Source organism: Lobosporangium transversale (assembly GCF_002105155.1).
Source record: "Lobosporangium transversale strain NRRL 3116 chromosome Unknown BCR41scaffold_10, whole genome shotgun sequence".
Lineage (NCBI taxonomy): Eukaryota > Fungi > Mortierellomycota > Mortierellomycetes > Mortierellales > Mortierellaceae > Lobosporangium > Lobosporangium transversale.
In genome coordinates, this window is record NW_019028988.1 from 346,287 (window position 1) to 364,450 (window position 18,164).

Below are 18,164 nucleotides of genomic sequence, written 5' to 3' on the forward strand. Positions count from 1 at the left end.
CAAAAGTTCTTGAGCGGAGAAAGATCTCCAGATCCTTTTTCGGTTAGACTCGCCAATTATCAGTATGTCTTACCAAATTTATACTAGCAAAATTACGCCAATAACTTCTCGATTGGGTAGTATAAGACCCCAGTGAATGACTACCACAACCTCATCACGAGCATGCATAGAAGGCCCCAGGAAAAGCTTGATGCTGGAATGACAAAATCATGCAAATGACCTGTTAAAGGAAAAAGTATCATTTATGATAATGATGCAGAAAAGATCAGAGGTTTTATTGGCATCAAGCATGAACAATATCTATATAAATGGTTCGTAAGGAACGAAGTCATTAGCAGAATTTTACTTGTCAGTGAATTTGTCATTTTCTACAAATATTAAATAAGGGACGTAAAAGCGACCAGATCATGCGAAACTAATACTCTTATAATATCAGAGTCCCTTGTAAGTAATAAAATCATGGCTTTATGGCTAAGAGCTACAAGGTGAATGTGTTGTTCAAAAAAAAACTCTTCCTTTCATTATGACTTTTCACCTGGTGAAAGTCAACTTTAAAGAGCTTGAAGGGCATAGGACGGCAAGTAAAAAATAATTGGATAGCAAAAACCAAAGAGGCACATGCTTTTTTTTTTTTTTAAAGCTTTTTAACAGCATCCTCCACCAGATTGTGCTGGCAACTGTTGTCCTGACCCAACTTTGATGTTCTTGTTGGTTGCAGGCGCAACAGTGGTAGTACCCATGCGATCCTTGATTTGCTTAGCCATCGTCATGAAAGCTTGTTCAACATTAGTGGCGCTCTTGGCGGATGTTTCAAGGAATGAGATTGAGAGCTGATCCGCAAATTCCTACACATTCAAAAAGGAAAGAGAATAAAAAAAAAATAAAAAAAATAAAAAAACATTACAAACGGAAAAAGGTTGCAGTGTGTATTTTTCTTTTTTTTTTCTATCTTGACGATAACATCAGCCACAGCTTGTGCAGTTTGGTCAGAAAGGTCACATTTTCCATGATAGGATTACCTTGGCCGTAGTGTACTCTACTGCCTTCTTATCAGTCAGATCACTCTTGTTACCGACCAGCAGTTTATTAACGCCTTCAGAGGCATACCGGTCGATTTCGGCGAGCCATTGCTTCACGTTTGCAAACGTGTCCTGATCTGTGACATCATAGACGACAATAATGCCATGTGCTCCACGGTAATAAGACGAAGTGATTGTGCGGAAACGCTCCTGGCCAGCACTTTGTTGTTACATTCATCCAAATACGAAGATGCCAACGAAAAATTAGTTCGTACAAAGTAAAAGACCTGATGAACGTGATCGAAGTTTAAAAAAAGATATTTCTTACGTGTCCCACTACATTTTTTTTTTTTTAAAAAAAAAAAGCATATGCGAGTCAGTGAAATGCAAAATGATCATTTGACAGCAGATGTACAGGTGCAATAGATGGCTTCGTGGAGAATGATAAAAAGACATACAATTTGCAACTTCACAGTCTTGCCTTCGATTTCTATTGTGCGGATTTTCTATTACATAGAAAAGAGCAAGTATGAGCATTGAAAGAATCTTATAGTTTTTTTTTTCTTAAACCTCGTGGTAATGCTCGTAGAAAAAAGCTGTTGGGAGCCTCATTGAACATTCAAAGCTGTTCGCCGCAGAGCCTCTTATTGAGCGTTTCCTAGGGATTAACTAATGCCCATCCAAGAGTATCAATTTATCGGCAAAAGATATTTATTTTCTCTTTTTGCAGCCTTACAAAGTCAACGCCGATGGTGGAGATGTAACTCTCAGTATAAGTATCATCGGCAAAACGCAAGAGGAGACAACTCTTTCCAACACCACTATCGCCAATCAAAAGCAGTTTAAAGAGGTAATCGCTGATTGCAGTAAGAAGGAGTTATATAGTTATGGTTAATTTTGACGTTTTTTTTAAAATAAATGAATTAAAAAAAAAAAAAAAAGCTTCTGACAATAGCACAGGGAAAGTTATTGTCAATAATCAACATGCGGCAAAAGCCTGACATACTATTCGGGGTTCATGGGGGCTGAATCAATTAGAATAAAATGGGCTTAATACAAGATTCAAGAAAGAATGGTCTTCGTGAAAAAGGTGATAGAGGTCAACCAACTTATAACCTACCAAAATTACATCAACATTTGACTGAAATAGTTATATCCTAACTAAAATGGCTAATCTTGCTGTGCATGGTATATCCAGATCTCTGTTGTGGTTAAGAATGATTGGAGTACAATCTTTTCTTGACACCAATGCTTTTCATGACGCATTGAATGTGAAACTTGTAGTAAAGGGGCCGAGCGCCTCCTCAAGGGTAGGATAGGGGTTTATTAGTTCATGTAGATCAAAGTCTGGCAAGCATGGCAAAATGCATTATCTCCAATAGATCCATGAAGACTGCGAGACTTAGACAGGGAGGTAAATGAGAAAAGACGTGGATCTACAGACCAAAGCATGCTTACATGTCTGGCTATAACAGCATGGATAAGGATATAGATATACATGTTGGACGCATGTATGAAAGGTGTGCGTGTGTTCGCATATAAGGACGTCATAACGGTATGGCATCCTATCAAGAGATCACATTGCTCTGGACATACAGCTGTCAAAAGGACTGGAGCCTTTTTTTTTTCATTGTCATATCCGAGATCACTTGAGACACAAGGAGATGAAAGAAAGAAGGAATCTGCACCTCAGACTCATTTCACCAGCCTTCACATGGACATTGACTCTACTAAAGTGTGTCCCAGATGAACAAGAGCTCAGATACATTCAACGTCTTCCGTACTATCGATCGCGCTCATGTTCAATGACTTCGTCCTCTTCGTCCGGAAGAAAGTACAGGTATCGAAAACAGTATACTTTAAAGGCAAGGAAGGTTTATCACTGGATGCTCAGAGTTAGTAATTAAATTTTTTTGGATGTTTATCAGAAAAGCGCGTCAATCTTATGGATAAAAAGGACCTGATGTACTGTACACAATGCAGTTCAACCTTTTCGCAGATACTCTCAGCATTGGGATAACAACAGCTTGCGAGCGCTGAGTGACACGTGTTTTGATGGGTTTCTTTTCGTTTTTGACGCAAAGCCATGAGGTTTTAGGATCCTGAAGCTGATAATGATTTCATGGGAAGCCCTAATGGATGAGTAAAATATGAAGCATCAACGCATAAGAGTTCAGTGTTGTTGCTGTAAGGATGAGAGACAAGGAATCGTCCTCATGACAGAGCCACTGTCCATTATATTTACAAAAAAAACCACGCGATCTTCAATTGCAAGATAAACTTCACTTTAATTTCACATTTTCCTATGGTTTGGTTGTTTTACACATATTTCACATTGATAATTCGAGTGCATCTACATCGCTACCACGAAGGACAACTCGGTCGTAAGTCCCGATTGGTGTTTGCAATGCGTTGATACGCACACGCTGTTCGTGTGAATCCATGGCAACAAATGTTCCACACACAGGCTTGCTATGTTTATTCGGATAGAAAAGATTAGGATGGTTAGATCAATGACGTACTGTGTCTTCACTGCATATGTCGTTTGATTTCACGACCATTACCTGTCTGGGATTATCACAGTGCAGGGGGATGCTCCTTTTGCAGCAGCCAACCAGAACAGCAATGCTCGTTTCCTGAGATTGATGGCAATCTCTTGGTCAGTGATGTCGTCCATGAGGAAGCAGGTCCTTATTTTAGTTGTTTTTATAACAAATTTTACAAAAGGTCAATTGCTCAACTGACCTCGCGAGACTGCTTGGCGTCTGAGTTAAATGTCCAATCCCGCATTTCTTTATTGCTTCTTTATCCACACACGCTCCATTTTGCAAAACATACTTTAGCCATGTCCTTCTCTGACCACAGCGAGGATTCACACTCTCAGGACAATCTGCAGGCCCACAGCTCACATGCAGTTGAGCCATACACAGCTTTTACCACCATTCCTCGTGCAGCACCGGGAACCCCTTGCTGCAGTGTGAGCACACTTTTGCACCAGCCTCATACTTCACTCTTTGTCACTTCAGCCACCAAAGTTGCAGACGGACTCACCGCTAGTTCTTATGTTGCTTACACTATCAAGCTCGGAGTAAGGACATTATGTACCCATTGAAGGACCACGTCGTCGTGTCGATGTGCAGGCAAGCAATGCAATTTTCTTTAAAAAAAAAAAAAAAAAACTGACGTAAAACGGAATTGTGTCTTTAGGACAATGAGGTCAGGAGACGCTACTCAGAATTTGAATCACTGAGGAAGGTGCTCTGTAGGATTTATCCAACGTTAATTGTGCCGCCCATTCCAGAGAAGCATACTATTTGTAAGTGCCCTAACACTCACAGCTACATACTTTTTTAGCGACACAAGAAGCAAAAGAATTTTACGACAAACGGTTGGAAAAGAGCAGGGAGAGGGAGACTTTTCCTTTTCGCTCGTATCACAAATCTCACGCTGGATTAGTATCGTTACTCGCAGGATAACAGGTGCTTTAACAATCCTCCTTTTCCCCTCTTCCATTACTACTTTATCCCTCAACTATTATTTCTATTTAGCCAACTATGCAAACATTCAGAACAAGAGCAAAGAGGACGCGGTTATCGTGGAGAAGCGCAAGCGTATGCTTCAGAAGTTCCTGAACAGATTGGCAAAGCATGAGATTTTGTCTTATGAGCACATCTTCCATCGTTTTTTGGAACCGGATGTTGCTTGGGTAAAGCATCTGTTTGTCTATTCTATAAATACTATCTTTAAAAATGATATTTAATATGTCCCTGTTCAAATGGCATTAACTTAAGGATTCTTTCTATCCAACTAACACACGTTCTATTTTGGCGCTAGGCCGAGCTGATGCACTGTCCTCCCATCACCACATTACCTAAGAATCCTTTAAACGCAACATTGACAGCTAGTTCATCTTCACTCTCACGACCTAATTCGGCGCATCAACCATCGCCAACGTCGGAGACCAACAATTCAGGGCAGGCAGCCGTTGCGCCTTCGACATTGAAGCAACCGGACCCTCGATTCATCGATAGTGAAGTCTTTACCCAAAAGTTTGCAAACCAGCTGTCAGGAAGCATGGACCGTAGTCAAAAAAAGGTCGTCCGCAAACTTGGAGGTACATATTTATTATGCTCACGCCTTACCATGTAATTTGGAAATATTCGATGCCAAAATACCGATGCTGATTCTTGAAACTGTTTGACCACCATGTCATCTCAGAGATCGCTAGCGATAACTCGGACTTGGGGGCTACTTTGAACGGATTCAGCTTGAACGAGAATAGCTACCCGCCCTTGTCAAACGCTATTGAGCGACTTGGTCAAGCTGTTGATTCTAGTTTCATGGCTACTACTGAGTTGGTATGTCCTTTGAACATCTTTTCCAAGGATGTAGAGTTCTGATCGCGAAATATTGTAATTGTGCTTTTACGAGAGACATAATCCGACTTGACCTGTCTATTCATCATTTAGATGCAAGCATTGGAGGTCAATGTAAATGAGCCTTTGCAAGAGTATATACAATACGCTAACATCATCAAGGGTATACTAAAATTCAGACACCAGAAACACATTCAGTCCGAGAACACAGCTGATTTGCTGGAATCTAAGAGGAGCTCTCTGGAAAATCTCGAGAGAATGGAAATTGAGGCCAAGAGAATTGAGGACGCATTGAAGCGTGAACGGTCTGGCACCTCAGACAACGCTTTAAATTCAGCTCGCAGCGATTCTTCAGTCCACCAACAGCCGCAACAACATCAGCAAGATAGTCAATCCTCGACCATTGGTGATAATCATTCGATCTCAGATGAAGGGACATTTACGAACGAGCCCGAGTCCATCACTCCCGCAAGTGAACAGTCTGTAGAGAATTCGGAACCACACAATCCTTATGCACGAACGAATAATAGCATGGACACAACTAACCCTTATGCTCAGCTACCTCAACCCAATCCATACGCCCATACTCATGCTCCGCACTCTACCAATGTGAAGCGTAGAAGCACTCGTCTTAACGTGTTCAGTGCTCTCAGTCATACCATCCATGGCATTATTGATGTGGATCCAGAAGCAACGAGGCGTAACAACATTGGAAAAACTCGAGATGCCATCGCGCAGGTATTTTTTTAAAGAAAAGGAAAAAAAAAAGATTGTTTATGCTCCTATGGGACTAGACTGTTGGCCGATTTCTGATCGTTATTTCTGCATCTACAAATAATTATTTCAGCTGGAGGAACAGTTGGAGACTACAAACGCAGATTTGGACAACATTTCACGGGCAGTACAAGGGGATTTGGATCGCTTTCAGCGTCAGAAAATTAAAGACTTGCGAGATATCTTGCTTGAATACGCTAAGGCACATCAGAGGTGGTGCCAAAAGGTACAACTTTTTTTTTTTTTTTTTTTTTCTTTTCTTTTTTTTTTTTTAAAAAAAAAGATGGAAGTGTGTCTTTGTTTATCATTATGGTATTAAAAGTTAAAAACATATGGCTCAATTCGCAATAGAACTTGGGATCATGGAGTGAGGCCAAGGAACTCGTCGAGAATATACCAGTCTAAAAAAGAACATCAACAGAAGATTGGCTCCGACTCTTTTTTTTTTTTTTTTTTTTTTTTTTTTCTTTAAAAAGAAAAGAAAGAAAAGAAGAGAAAAGAAAAAGAAAGAAAAATAATTAAATAAATAAATATAAGAATGGAAGTAAAATTGTCTCTTTTCGTTGACACTTCTTTGTAAGCTTGAGATACTTCTTTACCTTATCAGACTTTTTTTTTTTTTTTTTTTTTTTTGATAAATAGGTATTGTTTATCATTTAGACTGTTGTAGAGTCTAAGTACTGCCTGCATGCATTGTATTCCTTATCCGAACTCCAACCTTCCGCCTTCACAATAGTCATAACCAACTGTTCTGATCTGCAACCAACTCGGACTAATGCTCTGCCCAAAAATAATCGCAGTGCTCTGCCAGGCGGGGTCACTTTTGCAGACGACAACGCCAATCTGCGGATGATGGGCTCCAGTTCCTCTTGGCCCTTGTATGCCTGTCCATCAAGGTGGAAAAAAAGGTTGGGTGAAAGCTGAACAATATTTGCAGCCATAGTCAAGGTTTGTAGCCCCAAATGTTTACAAATCTTGTTCAAAATTGTGAGATCTTCATCTCGGTAAACAAAAATGTGTTGATCACCCAACATGGATGAGTTGACAGATCCTGGCCAAATAGCAAAAAGCTCGATACTCGAGAACTCAACCACGATTGCCAACGGCTCAATCTCCGGTGTAGGTTTATAGAGTAAATCCTGTAGTTCTGGAGATTGAACAAGTGCACGATTCTGCTCGAAAATTTTTTCTTTACCGCTGTTGTCAGTCATAGTAATGTCCTCTTTTTGAGATGGGTTAACGTCTGTACTGGATCCACCCCCGTTACTTGACCTTAATTGGTTGTTGCTGTTATTATTATCAATCCCACTGCCACTACTACTATCCACAATGGGCTCATCACCAAATGCTGAAGGTGTAGAATTCTGTCGGCCAGTATGAGGGTCCTTGACAAACTCACGCCAACCCTTGACCAAAACATGTTTAACTTTGATGTTTTTGAGAAGCATGGTCACCTCAGGCTTGATCCGCTCCTCAGATCGAGTAGGGAATCCACTGTAAACATATTCTGTGCCCAAGGAAAGCTTCTGGATAAGACTGTTAAGTTTGAAGTAGCGAGCTTCTTTGAGAAGATTGCTCCGATGGACTTTATCCCGAACCAGAATGTCATATCCTTGTAGATGACTAAGAATATCTCTGAAGAGTTCTGGTGATCGACTGAAGAAGGTTGGAGTAAGGTTTCGATCTGCGTAAGGTGTAAGAAGTGCAAAAAAGTTGGGAGAGTCGTTTAAAATAGTTTCCCGTGCAATCTTGAAAACTGTCCCACTCACGTTTATGAACCTTTGCAAAAAAAAAAAAAAAAAAAAAAAAAGAGCCAAAGTGAATAAGTGAAAGAAAAGAAAACAAAAGAAAGCAAGGAAAAGAAAAGGAGTGCTTACATCGTCTGACGCAGGTTTTCGATTAGACGTCTCAGATTATAGAAGTGTGCATCCATTATTAGATTCTCTAGATGAACTTCGTCCCGGGCAGCAACATAATAGCCTTGCATATGCTTGACAATATCTCGGAAAACATCTGGATTGCGATCAACATGTAGTGTCCGCGTCAAATATTCATTGCGGCTTGGATTGTTGAAGACTGAAACGTATCCATAGATTAAAAGAAAAAAGAAAAAGGGCGTGTTGCACAAATGTTAATATAGAGCAAAGGACAGATCTACAGCTTCATTTGAAGACTGTGAGTTCTTACTTTCAGAAAAAAAATTAGGGGTATCATATTGGATTGCGGTCATAGTAACCCGAAAACTTTCTCCAGAGACCACAATTGTATAGAATGACGCTGGATCAAGCGCAGACAAAGGTGGTAGCGGTCGCGGCGCTGGAGAACTAGATATATGGGACATGTCTAAAATAAAGAAAAAAAGTTGTATTCAGTAGTTCTAGTTGGAATTTCGTGGAGTCTTTTTATTTATATTATTCAATATTATGGTTTTTCTTTTTTCTTTTCTTTTCATTTTTTTTAAAAAAAAGCATACGGGAATGTAAAGTTCTACTGCTTGTAAAGATGATGTCTGCGAGATGAGAAGGAATCAAGCTTCCTTTTACACACGAAAAGTATATGCACTTGACTGAACTTGATTAATCAAGCATGGCTACTCTGATAGTGGCTTAAAAAACGCGACATTTTTAGCTACAAGACCTGATTCGCCACCACTTTTATCTGCGTGGTCAGAAGTAGCTCTGAGATGTAGACAATAATAGGTTTGATGGGGCAATCGCTTTGATTTTAGCCATGACGACTTGAAGCGCCGCAGAATCTCTTAGATTAGTTTATTTGGAGGCATGTCAGCTCTCATCCATCCTCATTTTGGCATCATATCGCCTACGAATATCTTTAAGAAGACGTGTTACTTATAGAGCCATACAAATCCCTATTACAGACATCAACTGAATTCATTTCTGAGTGGGACTTGAATATATGGTAGATATGAGCGGAATAACTTACAATATAGATCCAATTGCCTCTGTTTCAATGCAGACAATCTCTTGAGCTACGATTGTGTTAAGGTAAACATCTCCTTTGGTTGAGGTCAGGGCCCAACTAAGAATCCAGGCTTTTTGACGGTCGACATGCGACCGTAAAGTTGACAACGGAAGCAAGCATCTTTAATTTACCACTCAACTCACAAAGGAGACTACAGCACACGCACTAATCCAAGTTCGCAAATTAGTTAGTAGCGCCGCCCCTGTAATTACCTTTGAGTCCCTTGCCAATTTCCACTTTGCCATAGCGAATCTGTATGAGCGCAATAGTGTACTGGAATAAACCTCGTCTCAGCGCTGGCCAATGGTGTATCTTAATGGGGGCTATTCTTTCACCCCTCTGCCAATGAGCAGAAGGAAGCGAGAGATTAATCACTTCAAGGGGAATGAGGTATCAAATGGTTTTATGAAAGGAACATTCACAGGCTTGCATCTCTTCAGGTGCTTTGTTTACATTTCTCGATGTGCTTCGTGTGATTTTTGTATGAACAAAGCAAAAAAGGTCTTTCTGTGGCCTTAACTGATGACTGTTCGCCATCGTCGAAGGTTAAGGATGATGACAGACTGATCATCTATTGCAGGTGCAATACGAAGCATGATGCATTTTAATAAACATCCTTGATTTTCTGCTCGATCTTTCTTTGGTAAAAAGATTGTGTCGGGCTGTGCATTGGAATAATTCTTCAAGGCGCCGTTTTTTGTGTTGACTAGTCCTATCTTGCGCAGCGCAGTCAGATCTGGATCCCTTAGTCCAATAGCAAAGAAAGGCTGTCCTACTACAAACATGCAACGCGTCCTCGACTTTTTGTTTCTTCAGGTCAATAAAGAAAACTTTCTTTTTTTTTATTCTTGCGAGATAAAAAGTATATTTATAAGAAATGATGACAAAAGAACCGACTGGGCTCCGATTTGTATATCTGTCTGACTTTTATGATACCTATCACGCCCGTAGTTTGCATTCATTTGCCCAATGTACGTCTAGATACGCAGTCAATACCTTTTCTATATATTTATGTCTATTAATTGACTGGTTCTCATCAATCTATGAAAATATGAAAGAGAGCAGTACACATGGTGCCTCATTGTTCTATTTTTTAAATGGCTGGTATACCGGTTTATTGACTTATCGTTTACACTTCGTGCTGTCTGAAGAAAGAAAAGCAATACGAGGAGAGGGATGGAGTGAGCGGAGGAGATATACATGTACTGTGAGGGTAGAAAGTTGTTATCTAAGTCGTCACTGCTTTGTGTTGGGAGAGCCATGCTTCTTAGGGTGAATCGCTGCCAGAGCATTTTAAAAGGAAGAAGTTTAGTGGAGCGTTCACTTGAACGACTAGAAAAGCTAAAAGGAACGTGGGGCATCAACAACAACAACAACAGCCTCCTTTCTCTCCTGTGCTCGTTCATTCAGTAGACTTTCTCCCTCTCTCTCTGTTTCATTTTCACCTTTGCTCCTCCCCTCTCAAACTTAACACCCAAATAAGAAGGCTATTTTCTTTTTTCTTTTTTTTTTCCAGTTTCATTCCCTTGTACTTCATCCGACCCGCAACTTGCACACACACGCACACAGACTCTCAATACCTAATTCCCTCTCCCGTCATCCTCGTTGTTAATTACCATCTGACTAGCCTTGACAACCCTGTATTCCTTCTCAATATCGCTCATCATTATGACAAAACATACTTCTACGGTTATGGCTACTCCAGATTCCCGTCCTGCGCGGCACATGTCAGAATCTGACCATGAAGACGACCATGACCACGAGATGGACCATGAAGACAATGACATTGATGATTCTCAACAATATCTTGGAGGCGCTAGCAGTAGTGGATCTACTCCCATCAAACGTAAAAGGCTCACTCAAGCATGCGACCCTTGTCGAAAGAAAAAGATCAAGTGCGGTAAGGTTTGCTCCTCCAACTATATTCATTTTTTGTTTCTACTGGGCTGGTGATCCCAAACCTGGAATAATAAAGTTACGTTAATGTGTATGTGTACTCTCTTCCCATTTTTGTGATCTGTTTGCTCTAATCTTGAATAAATAGATGGTATCAAGCCTAGTTGTGCCAACTGCGCGAAACTCGACATCCATTGCACATATCTACCCTCAATGAAAAAGCGCGGTCCACGTCAAGGATACATCGAATTGCTCGAGAAGAGACTCGATAAGATGGAAAAGATGTTACAACATGGTCCTGCCGTTATCGATACAGATTTCATAGATTCAAATATCTCCAATCGCCGGCGAGGATCTCTCTCAGATGGTGATAGTGAGACTACTGAGACATCCTGTAGTCGACAAGAGTTATCTGATCCAAGGTATTTTGGCAATACCTCACCCCTATCACATTATGATAATCAAAAGGCACTCACTCACCCAATGCTTCACAGCCAACATACCAAACTACGACCAGATCAAAGCCCTCTGACCAGGACAAAGAGACCTATCTACGGTATCAAGGATGAGGTCCCACGTAAAGACATCCTCGATCATCTTATTCAGCTCTTCTTCGATTCAGTTTACTACCAATTCCCCGTCATTCACCCTGGATCATTCATGAAGCAATATCGCGAGGGCAAAGTCTCACCCAATCTACTCAATGCGCTCTGTGCGGGCGTCGCTCGATTCTCGAATCACCCCGATGTTGTTACCACCCCATCATTTCTGGCTGGCGAGCCTTTCGCCACTAATGTTAGAGCATCATTGATTGATTCTGTGGATGTACCTACAGTCTCAAATGTTCAAGCGCTGCTATTCTTATCCATGTTTGAATATGGGGCTGCCAGAGGCCCGAGAGCATGGATGTTTGGTGGCATGGCTATCCGCATGGCGCAGGAACTCGGCTTGAATCGTGAGGACAGTAGTCCGGTGTTTAACCTCAAGGGTGATTGGGTACTGCGCGAAACAAGAAGGAGGACCTTTTGGGCCTGCTTCATTATGGATGTGCTTGCATCATCATCATCGGGTCGACCAAGGATGATCGATGAGCGGGATTGCGAGGTACTGTTGCCAAGTGAAGACAATGCCTGGCATGAAGCTCGACCTGTCGTTACAGAGATGTTGGAGGAGGAGAATGATTCCGAGGGACTTTCCTCAGTGAAACATGAGACAGATGCAGATGATACAGGCTCAAATAATGCACCAGATTCTTGGCCTGGGACATCAACTAAAAAGAATGGCTCTAGCAGTGCCCAACCATCAAAAGAAGACGAAGCAAGTCAAAAATGCCATAGTCTGAGCTCGTTTGCATATCTGATTCGTATCCTTGCAATACTCGGTAAAGTCTCACAATACGTGAATCGCCCGCGAACTAAAAAGTCAATTCCACCAAACGAGCCAGGATCTGAATTCGCCATTATCGATGCTGCTCTGGCTGCATGGCTCCAGTCAGTTCCATCTCAATTTGGCTATTCACCGGATAACACCAGGATGCTGAAGGATAGAGGCGAAGGGTGTATCATCATCTTTATGCATGTCGTGTACCATACTTCTGTAGTTTTACTTCACCGACCTATCCTTGCTGCTGACAAAGCTAGTTTTCCTATGGACCCCGAATTTGTCGAAAACTCTACTAAACGTTGCGCTGAAGCTGCGGCCAAAGTATCAGAGGTACTTGAATTTGTTACTGCACAGAATTATCCTCCACGGATCTATATCTCGTCGTTTTTCGCCTATCCCGTCTTCACTACTGCCACAATGTAAGTTACTGGATACCTTATATTATATATTTTTATAATCACTGATCATTGGCATTGATTCTTTTTTCTTTGGTAATCTGACTTGCTTTGAATGTATTGATTCCGAACACGCTCTGTAGTCATATCACGAATGCTTTTGCATCCGATCCTGCCATTGCAGCAAAAGCTCGACGTAACCTTAGCATCCATGTTAAGATTTTGCAGACCATGAAGACATATTGGGCCATGGCTGACAAATTTTTCTACATCATTCGTGATCTATACTCCATTCAATCCAAAATAAGTTCATCTGCTAATGGTGGCATAATTGTACCACAAGTCGTGTCTCACAATCCGTATAGCTCTAGCCGCAATTATGCAGCAGATAGTGAAGTTAATCCGACGAAGAACAAAGAAGCCTCTCGGACCCGTGGCAAAAATGGCAAAAATGACGAGTCTAGTCGTGCTGGGTTAGAGGGTGATTCACCCGCGCCGCGCATGGTGGTCAACAGTAAGCTGGCCTCTATTAGCTCCTTCTTGAAAAGTGATTCCGGATTGATTGCGCTCTGGCGTCGCGCAACTGAGATGCAGGTTATTGACGAAGCGAATCAACAAAAGCGGCGAATCTTAGCCACAGAGGATACCAATAAAAACCAGTCTAGTACTTCGCAAATTGACAATACAAAAGATCAAGAGGAAAAAGAACAAAAGGAGCGCCTTCAACGCATGAACCAGCTCGAGATACAAGAGATTAATCAAGAATTCGAGCGACAGCGAAAGGCAAAGATGTTGGAGGAACAACAGCAGCAGGTACTTAGTAACAAGGATTGTGAGACCTCGGAGTCTCAATTAGTAGAGAAGCGGCAGGCTGAAGACAACGAGCCTTCACATCTTCGAGCTTCTAAGCAGGCCAGAGTTACTAAGACTCTAGTCGCAACCGCAACCGTAGCCACAGCTCCGCAGCCATCACATGCTCCAAACCAAACACCTCTCTCAAACTTATCTTCCGTTGGATCCCTTGACGGCAGTGCTAATCCTACATGGTCTCCAGGGCTTGAGCAAAGTCCAGCACAACCCATGACTCCGCTAAAATCGAACTCTAATAGTAACATGACATACCGACACACCGTGCTTCAGGGGCCAGATCAGCTTCAACAGTTTCAAGGACGGGAAGGCTACATCATGCAGCCATTGCTGGTTCAGACAAGCGTACCGTCTTTAGCCTCGGCTGCTAAATCCGATATGAATCAACACTTGTTGAACGTATATACGCAACAGCATCAACAGCAAGAGGCTTTATCCCAAGCCATTGATATGAGACAAAATGCCAACATCCAAAAGCAACAGCAGCGACTCCAGCAACAGCGGCAGCAGGCTCCAGTATCATCGTCTTTAGCATTTGGGCCGCCTGGAGGCTTAAACACCTCACTCATTCCCTCAGTATCGGCATCGGTCCAACAGCAGCAAATGGCCCAATACCAACCTCAACACCAGCATCAACAACGGCATCAACATCAACATCATCAACAACCAGGAATGGCCCCTGGGTCAGGGTTTGGCCCCCCATTGGTGTATGGTAGCAGCTACAGCCATAACCAGTCTTCAAGGGCGCAAGCAGAGATGGCAGATTCAATCTTTGACTTTGCTATGCCTCTGGGTGATTTGAACTTTTTGTCAAGTTCATTCCAAATGACTCCTATGATGATGCACCAAAACTCTATCAATAATAACAGCAGTGTCAGCAGTAGTGCTGCTATAGGGGTCAGTACGTCATTATCGACTATACCTTTACGCTCTGCACACGGACCACTGACAGCAGATACGAACTCTTCACCGTCTGCACCCAGTCCTGTAGGCTCAACGACCTCATCCTCAGCGGCATCCATGCTTATGCCAGGTCCTGAGCCAAGTACGGATCTTTCGCCTGTTAGGGGTCGCGCTGCATCCGATTCTAAGAGCCCGCCGACTTCTACTCAAAACAATATATCACCAGGACTTCATTCGTTCATGATGTCGGACGAGGCGTTCTCTGATATGCAGTCAACTCCGGATTCGCTGGTTCGATATCTAAACATTCACCATGAGCAGCTGCGCCAAGAAATGCAGCTACAGCAACAGGATATTCATCCTGTTCTGAACCAGCAAAACTCGCTCATCTATGATGACTATTTTCATTTGAGTCAACTCTTGCCTAATACAGCAAATTTAACGCAGCAAGGGCAGTTGGCGGCATTGCATCATTTACAAACACAGCAACACCAACAGCTGCTCCAGCAACAACAGCAGCAAGCTCGGCAAAAGCAACTTCAGCCGCTCCAGCAGCAGCAGCAACAACAACAGCCTATGACGACTATGAGAATGGAGATGGATACTTCAATTGTTGGTCGTCCCTCTGTTCATACATCTATTCCCTCATTCCAATAGACAACTCTGCATAACTTCTATATGCCTCACGTATATCTGTACCATAAGCCATTCCATTGTTGAAGCACTAAACCACTTGTATTATCATTTATACACTGATATCAGTCTTAAATTGTATATGTATATTAGACTATGAGGCTATATTTTTTTTTTTCTTCATGTTTGACTATGATAAATGGCATGGGTAGATAGTGTGGCAATCATGGATCATATTACTTAATAGCGGACACCCTAGATTGATGGATCATAGCAAGAAGACGTAAGGGATTAGCAAGTAAGCAAGCAAGAAAAAAAAAAAAAAAAAAAAAAAAAAACCAATTGTATTCATACCTGAACAACCTCAGGCCAAGTGAGGCGGATCTGCTCGAAAAGTTCGGGCTTAGTCCTAGCCAAAGCAGCAGGGTCCTCCGCCAGGCAAACAAAGGTGGTAGCCACACCACTGTCGATAACTGTGCCAACTGTGAAGACGATCTGGAGACCCATCACAAACCCCATGATTACAATTATATACGTAAACTGACCTCCACTATTGAATGAAGGCTCTGCAATGCGCATGTACAAATAACTTGCTAATCCTGAGAGAACGCCACCCAAGATGGCGGCCATGCTCCAAACATTGCCAATGAGATTGTCGTTGATGATCTGCTCCACACCACGGTCCTGTAAAATGGTCCATGTATCCTTGGCAGCCTGGATGTATGGCTTTCCGTAGATAGCAACTTGAGCAAACGCATATTTGTTGATAAATTCTGCAATACCCTGAATACAGGCTAATATGCAGTCGATCAAGCAAGCAATAAACGCCATGATGCCGTCGCTATCTCCGCGAGCCATGTTGGCAATTGCACGAAGGGTCTGAATGACGGCGATGATGAGTGATCCGAAGCAGATACTACCGATCGAGGTGGTGCAGGATCGTTTTAAACTTTCAATTGTAGGGGACTTTGTCATTCCTTGAGGAGATCCCTTCATAAAGTAATAAGTCGCATAAACACCACAGACAGTCGTGTGGACAATGTTGGCAAGCACTTGTGAGGTCCAGTAAAAAGAGAAGAAGCAGAAGACAATGAGGACCTGGAGCTTAGCGGGAGCTGAGCGGGTGACAGGGTCATAGTAGAGATCGTATGTGCCTGCAATGACTGTCATGAAGTAAATCGAATATGCAATTTGCAAAAACAGACCCAAGAAGGCAAGGGCAAAGGTTGCGGGGTATTCTTTGGAAATTGCGGTAACAGTCGAGAGCATCACACTATGAGGATAATACGAACGGTATAATTCATTAGAGTCTGTATGTTCCAATAACTCTATATTTGAACTCCACTATCGCCACTATTTTTTGTTGTAGTCAATTTAAGATAGTGGCGAAAGTTATTCCGGAATCCTGCAAGGATATAAAACATCAGAGCTCATCCAATCATTCAATCCGCAAATGCTAAGATACATGGATCCAGAAACATAATTTTGTCTTGGTCTTCCACAGCCACTCAGTCTTAAGCTTTGAGGAGGATGTGTGGTCAAGAAATATGGTGGGAGGAACTTAGCCTTGTGGTAAGTTGACAAATATCTTTCTTTTAACAAACAAATGATGTACACAAATGATGTATACAGATGATGGAATAACTATGTATTCATTTGTTGATCAACTAAGTTTTGTAGCATGAGGAAGATGGTGAAAATAAAAATAACTCGATGTTCATACATCAATGCTCATTCGTGAATTACAACAAGTCCATTGGATTCGTTGAAGAGATGAAAAGTCTTGGTTACAGTGGTAGCTGTATCGTTAGTGCTGTAGTAAAAAGTACATATCGATTGCTGTAGTTCACAAACATTAAACTCCCCCGTTCTCAAAAAAAAAAAAGGTTTTCAACTTTGTCTGGTGCCTGAATTGCAGTTATTGGGATTTGTCTTACTATTCTCACTCATACTTCCGCCTTTTTCCTCCTGAAATCCAAAATAGAATTAAGTGTCCAATCTTTTCTCTGCTGAAATAATACATGTGCTCATGCTAATGTCTAACCCGTTGACCTGATGATACCACTATGTAATCATTTCATTACCTTGCAAAAGGAATGCGGCTTTTCCAGTAGAACCACATCGTGGCATAGAGGACTCCAAAAATCAGTCCAATAATACCAGCAAACCAGATGCGGAGGTAGAGGTAGTAGAGCGCAACTGCAAGGTAGAGGATGATACTCAATGCAAATGTGACCTACATTGAGAAAAGATGATATCAGCATCAGCATCTAATACAAGTTGTCTTTTTTTTTTTTTTTTTTTTTTTGCCAACTCCCGGCTACGAACCTTGATAACCTGACGAGGAAAGGCTTGGGTTAAGAAGTAGTAAGCAACACTAAAGATGGCACCAACAGCAATCGAGATGAACAACGTAATCAAGCCACTTGTCGTAAAGAAGCCTAACAGAGGTCCACCGCCAGCTCTGCCTCCATTGCTATTACGATGGTCAATGACGTTGCGGATTGCAAAGTAAGAGAGGACGACAAAACCAGCGAGTTGAACCAAGAAAAGAACGAATGCCCAAAGGTCGTTATATTTAGGTTTTGGATTGAATTTTGAAGGAAGGCCTGTATCAGGATTTATGGAGCCATCATATGATGGAAGTGTGGGCTGGCCCTGAGGAGCAAAGTATTGCTGGTTATTTTGTGGTGGAGGTGGCTGCAGATTCCATTGTGGCTGTCCCTGTTGGGGTGGATAGTAAGGCTGAGGTTGTGCGCCATACTGGTAGGGTTGCTGTGGGCTAGGGGGATACTGATGTTGTGGGAAAGGTTCGTTTGGAGGAGGATATTGAGCCATAGTGTAGTATTGCTATCCCTTTGCGGGAGTGTGTATAAATGGAAGTGAATGTGGTATGAGGAAGGAAAGTAGAGAAGGAAAAATAAAAAAGAAGACAC

At 42.0% G+C, this 18,164-nt stretch overlaps 7 protein-coding genes across 7 annotated transcripts; 2 read left to right on the plus strand and 5 right to left on the minus strand.

The window, feature by feature from the left end:
* Positions 1-256: 256 nt before the first annotated feature.
* BCR41DRAFT_349630 (small GTP-binding protein) lies at positions 257-2,101 on the minus strand. Its single transcript, XM_022023501.1, has 6 exons — positions 2,026-2,101; positions 1,756-1,876; positions 1,478-1,525; positions 1,348-1,355; positions 1,020-1,239; positions 257-845 (listed from the first exon to the last, which is right to left on the minus strand). The coding sequence occupies exons 1-6, from the start codon at positions 2,037-2,039 to the stop codon at positions 645-647; spliced, it is 612 nt and encodes a 203-aa protein (XP_021883316.1). The 5' UTR covers positions 2,040-2,101; the 3' UTR covers positions 257-644.
* Positions 2,102-2,389: 288 nt separating this feature from the next.
* Positions 2,390-2,643, minus strand: BCR41DRAFT_349631 (hypothetical protein). The gene has a single exon (XM_022023502.1). The coding sequence runs from the start codon at positions 2,581-2,583 to the stop codon at positions 2,422-2,424; it is 162 nt and encodes a 53-aa protein (XP_021883317.1). The 5' UTR covers positions 2,584-2,643; the 3' UTR covers positions 2,390-2,421.
* A 651-nt stretch (positions 2,644-3,294) lies between these two features.
* BCR41DRAFT_420531 (hypothetical protein) lies at positions 3,295-3,736 on the minus strand. Its single transcript, XM_022029909.1, has 2 exons — positions 3,584-3,736; positions 3,295-3,491 (listed from the first exon to the last, which is right to left on the minus strand). The coding sequence occupies exons 1-2, from the start codon at positions 3,694-3,696 to the stop codon at positions 3,350-3,352; spliced, it is 255 nt and encodes an 84-aa protein (XP_021883318.1). The 5' UTR covers positions 3,697-3,736; the 3' UTR covers positions 3,295-3,349.
* An 82-nt stretch (positions 3,737-3,818) lies between these two features.
* Positions 3,819-6,605, plus strand: BCR41DRAFT_320148 (hypothetical protein). Its single transcript, XM_022021386.1, has 8 exons — positions 3,819-4,107; positions 4,227-4,335; positions 4,568-4,725; positions 4,854-5,133; positions 5,238-5,377; positions 5,489-6,133; positions 6,243-6,395; positions 6,521-6,605. Exons 1-8 carry the CDS (start codon positions 3,865-3,867, stop codon positions 6,572-6,574), a joined length of 1,782 nt encoding a protein of 593 aa, XP_021883319.1. The 5' UTR covers positions 3,819-3,864; the 3' UTR covers positions 6,575-6,605.
* A 215-nt stretch (positions 6,606-6,820) lies between these two features.
* On the minus strand, positions 6,821-8,702 carry BCR41DRAFT_420533 (hypothetical protein). Its single transcript, XM_022029910.1, has 4 exons — positions 8,643-8,702; positions 8,357-8,512; positions 8,047-8,245; positions 6,821-7,948 (listed from the first exon to the last, which is right to left on the minus strand). Exons 2-4 carry the CDS (start codon positions 8,508-8,510, stop codon positions 6,826-6,828), a joined length of 1,476 nt encoding a protein of 491 aa, XP_021883320.1. The 5' UTR covers positions 8,511-8,512; positions 8,643-8,702; the 3' UTR covers positions 6,821-6,825.
* A 1,986-nt stretch (positions 8,703-10,688) lies between these two features.
* BCR41DRAFT_14714 (fungal-specific transcription factor domain-domain-containing protein) lies at positions 10,689-15,358 on the plus strand. The gene is made up of 4 exons (XM_022019574.1): positions 10,689-11,051; positions 11,196-11,469; positions 11,542-12,849; positions 12,969-15,358. The coding sequence occupies exons 1-4, from the start codon at positions 10,820-10,822 to the stop codon at positions 15,250-15,252; spliced, it is 4,098 nt and encodes a 1,365-aa protein (XP_021883321.1). The 5' UTR covers positions 10,689-10,819; the 3' UTR covers positions 15,253-15,358.
* A 14-nt stretch (positions 15,359-15,372) lies between these two features.
* BCR41DRAFT_349638 (plasma-membrane choline transporter-domain-containing protein) lies at positions 15,373-18,162 on the minus strand. The gene is made up of 4 exons (XM_022023503.1): positions 17,557-18,162; positions 17,313-17,464; positions 15,583-16,501; positions 15,373-15,483 (listed from the first exon to the last, which is right to left on the minus strand). The coding sequence occupies exons 1-4, from the start codon at positions 18,064-18,066 to the stop codon at positions 15,469-15,471; spliced, it is 1,596 nt and encodes a 531-aa protein (XP_021883322.1). The 5' UTR covers positions 18,067-18,162; the 3' UTR covers positions 15,373-15,468.
* Positions 18,163-18,164: the final 2 nt, after the last annotated feature.

Bases quoted from the DNA above. Each gene is read 5' to 3' on its own strand.
- BCR41DRAFT_420531 (XM_022029909.1), bottom strand. From the start codon at position 3,696: ATGGACGACATCACTGACCAAGAGATTGCCATCAATCTCAGGAAACGA. The intron at 3,492-3,583 runs GTAATGGTCGTG...GAATAAACATAG, and splicing joins ACTGTGATAATCCCAGACAG to CAAGCCTGTGTGTGGAACAT.
- BCR41DRAFT_349630 (XM_022023501.1), bottom strand. The intron at 1,526-1,755 runs GTAAGGCTGCAA...TCTATGTAATAG, and splicing joins CCACCATCGGCGTTGACTTT to AAAATCCGCACAATAGAAAT. The intron at 846-1,019 runs GTAATCCTATCA...TTGAATGTGTAG, and splicing joins TAGAGTACACTACGGCCAAG to GAATTTGCGGATCAGCTCTC.
- BCR41DRAFT_320148 (XM_022021386.1), top strand. From the start codon at position 3,865: ATGTCCTTCTCTGACCACAGCGAGGATTCACACTCTCAGGACAATCTG. The intron at 5,378-5,488 runs GTATGTCCTTTG...TTCATCATTTAG, and splicing joins TCATGGCTACTACTGAGTTG to ATGCAAGCATTGGAGGTCAA. The intron at 6,134-6,242 runs GTATTTTTTTAA...TAATTATTTCAG, and splicing joins CTCGAGATGCCATCGCGCAG to CTGGAGGAACAGTTGGAGAC.
- BCR41DRAFT_349638 (XM_022023503.1), bottom strand. From the start codon at position 18,066: ATGGCTCAATATCCTCCTCCAAACGAACCTTTCCCACAACATCAGTAT. The intron at 17,465-17,556 runs GTTCGTAGCCGG...TTCTCAATGTAG, and splicing joins TTCCTCGTCAGGTTATCAAG to GTCACATTTGCATTGAGTAT. The intron at 16,502-17,312 runs GTAATGAAATGA...TTATCCTCATAG, and splicing joins AGCCGCATTCCTTTTGCAAG to TGTGATGCTCTCGACTGTTA.
- BCR41DRAFT_349631 (XM_022023502.1), bottom strand. From the start codon at position 2,583: ATGCCATACCGTTATGACGTCCTTATATGCGAACACACGCACACCTTT.
- BCR41DRAFT_420533 (XM_022029910.1), bottom strand. From the start codon at position 8,510: ATGTCCCATATATCTAGTTCTCCAGCGCCGCGACCGCTACCACCTTTG. The intron at 8,246-8,356 runs GTAAGAACTCAC...GATACGTTTCAG, and splicing joins CCCTAATTTTTTTTCTGAAA to TCTTCAACAATCCAAGCCGC. The intron at 7,949-8,046 runs GTAAGCACTCCT...TTTTTTGCAAAG, and splicing joins GAAAACCTGCGTCAGACGAT to GTTCATAAACGTGAGTGGGA.
- BCR41DRAFT_14714 (XM_022019574.1), top strand. From the start codon at position 10,820: ATGACAAAACATACTTCTACGGTTATGGCTACTCCAGATTCCCGTCCT. The intron at 11,470-11,541 runs GTATTTTGGCAA...AATGCTTCACAG, and splicing joins CAAGAGTTATCTGATCCAAG to CCAACATACCAAACTACGAC. The intron at 12,850-12,968 runs GTAAGTTACTGG...CACGCTCTGTAG, and splicing joins GTCTTCACTACTGCCACAAT to TCATATCACGAATGCTTTTG.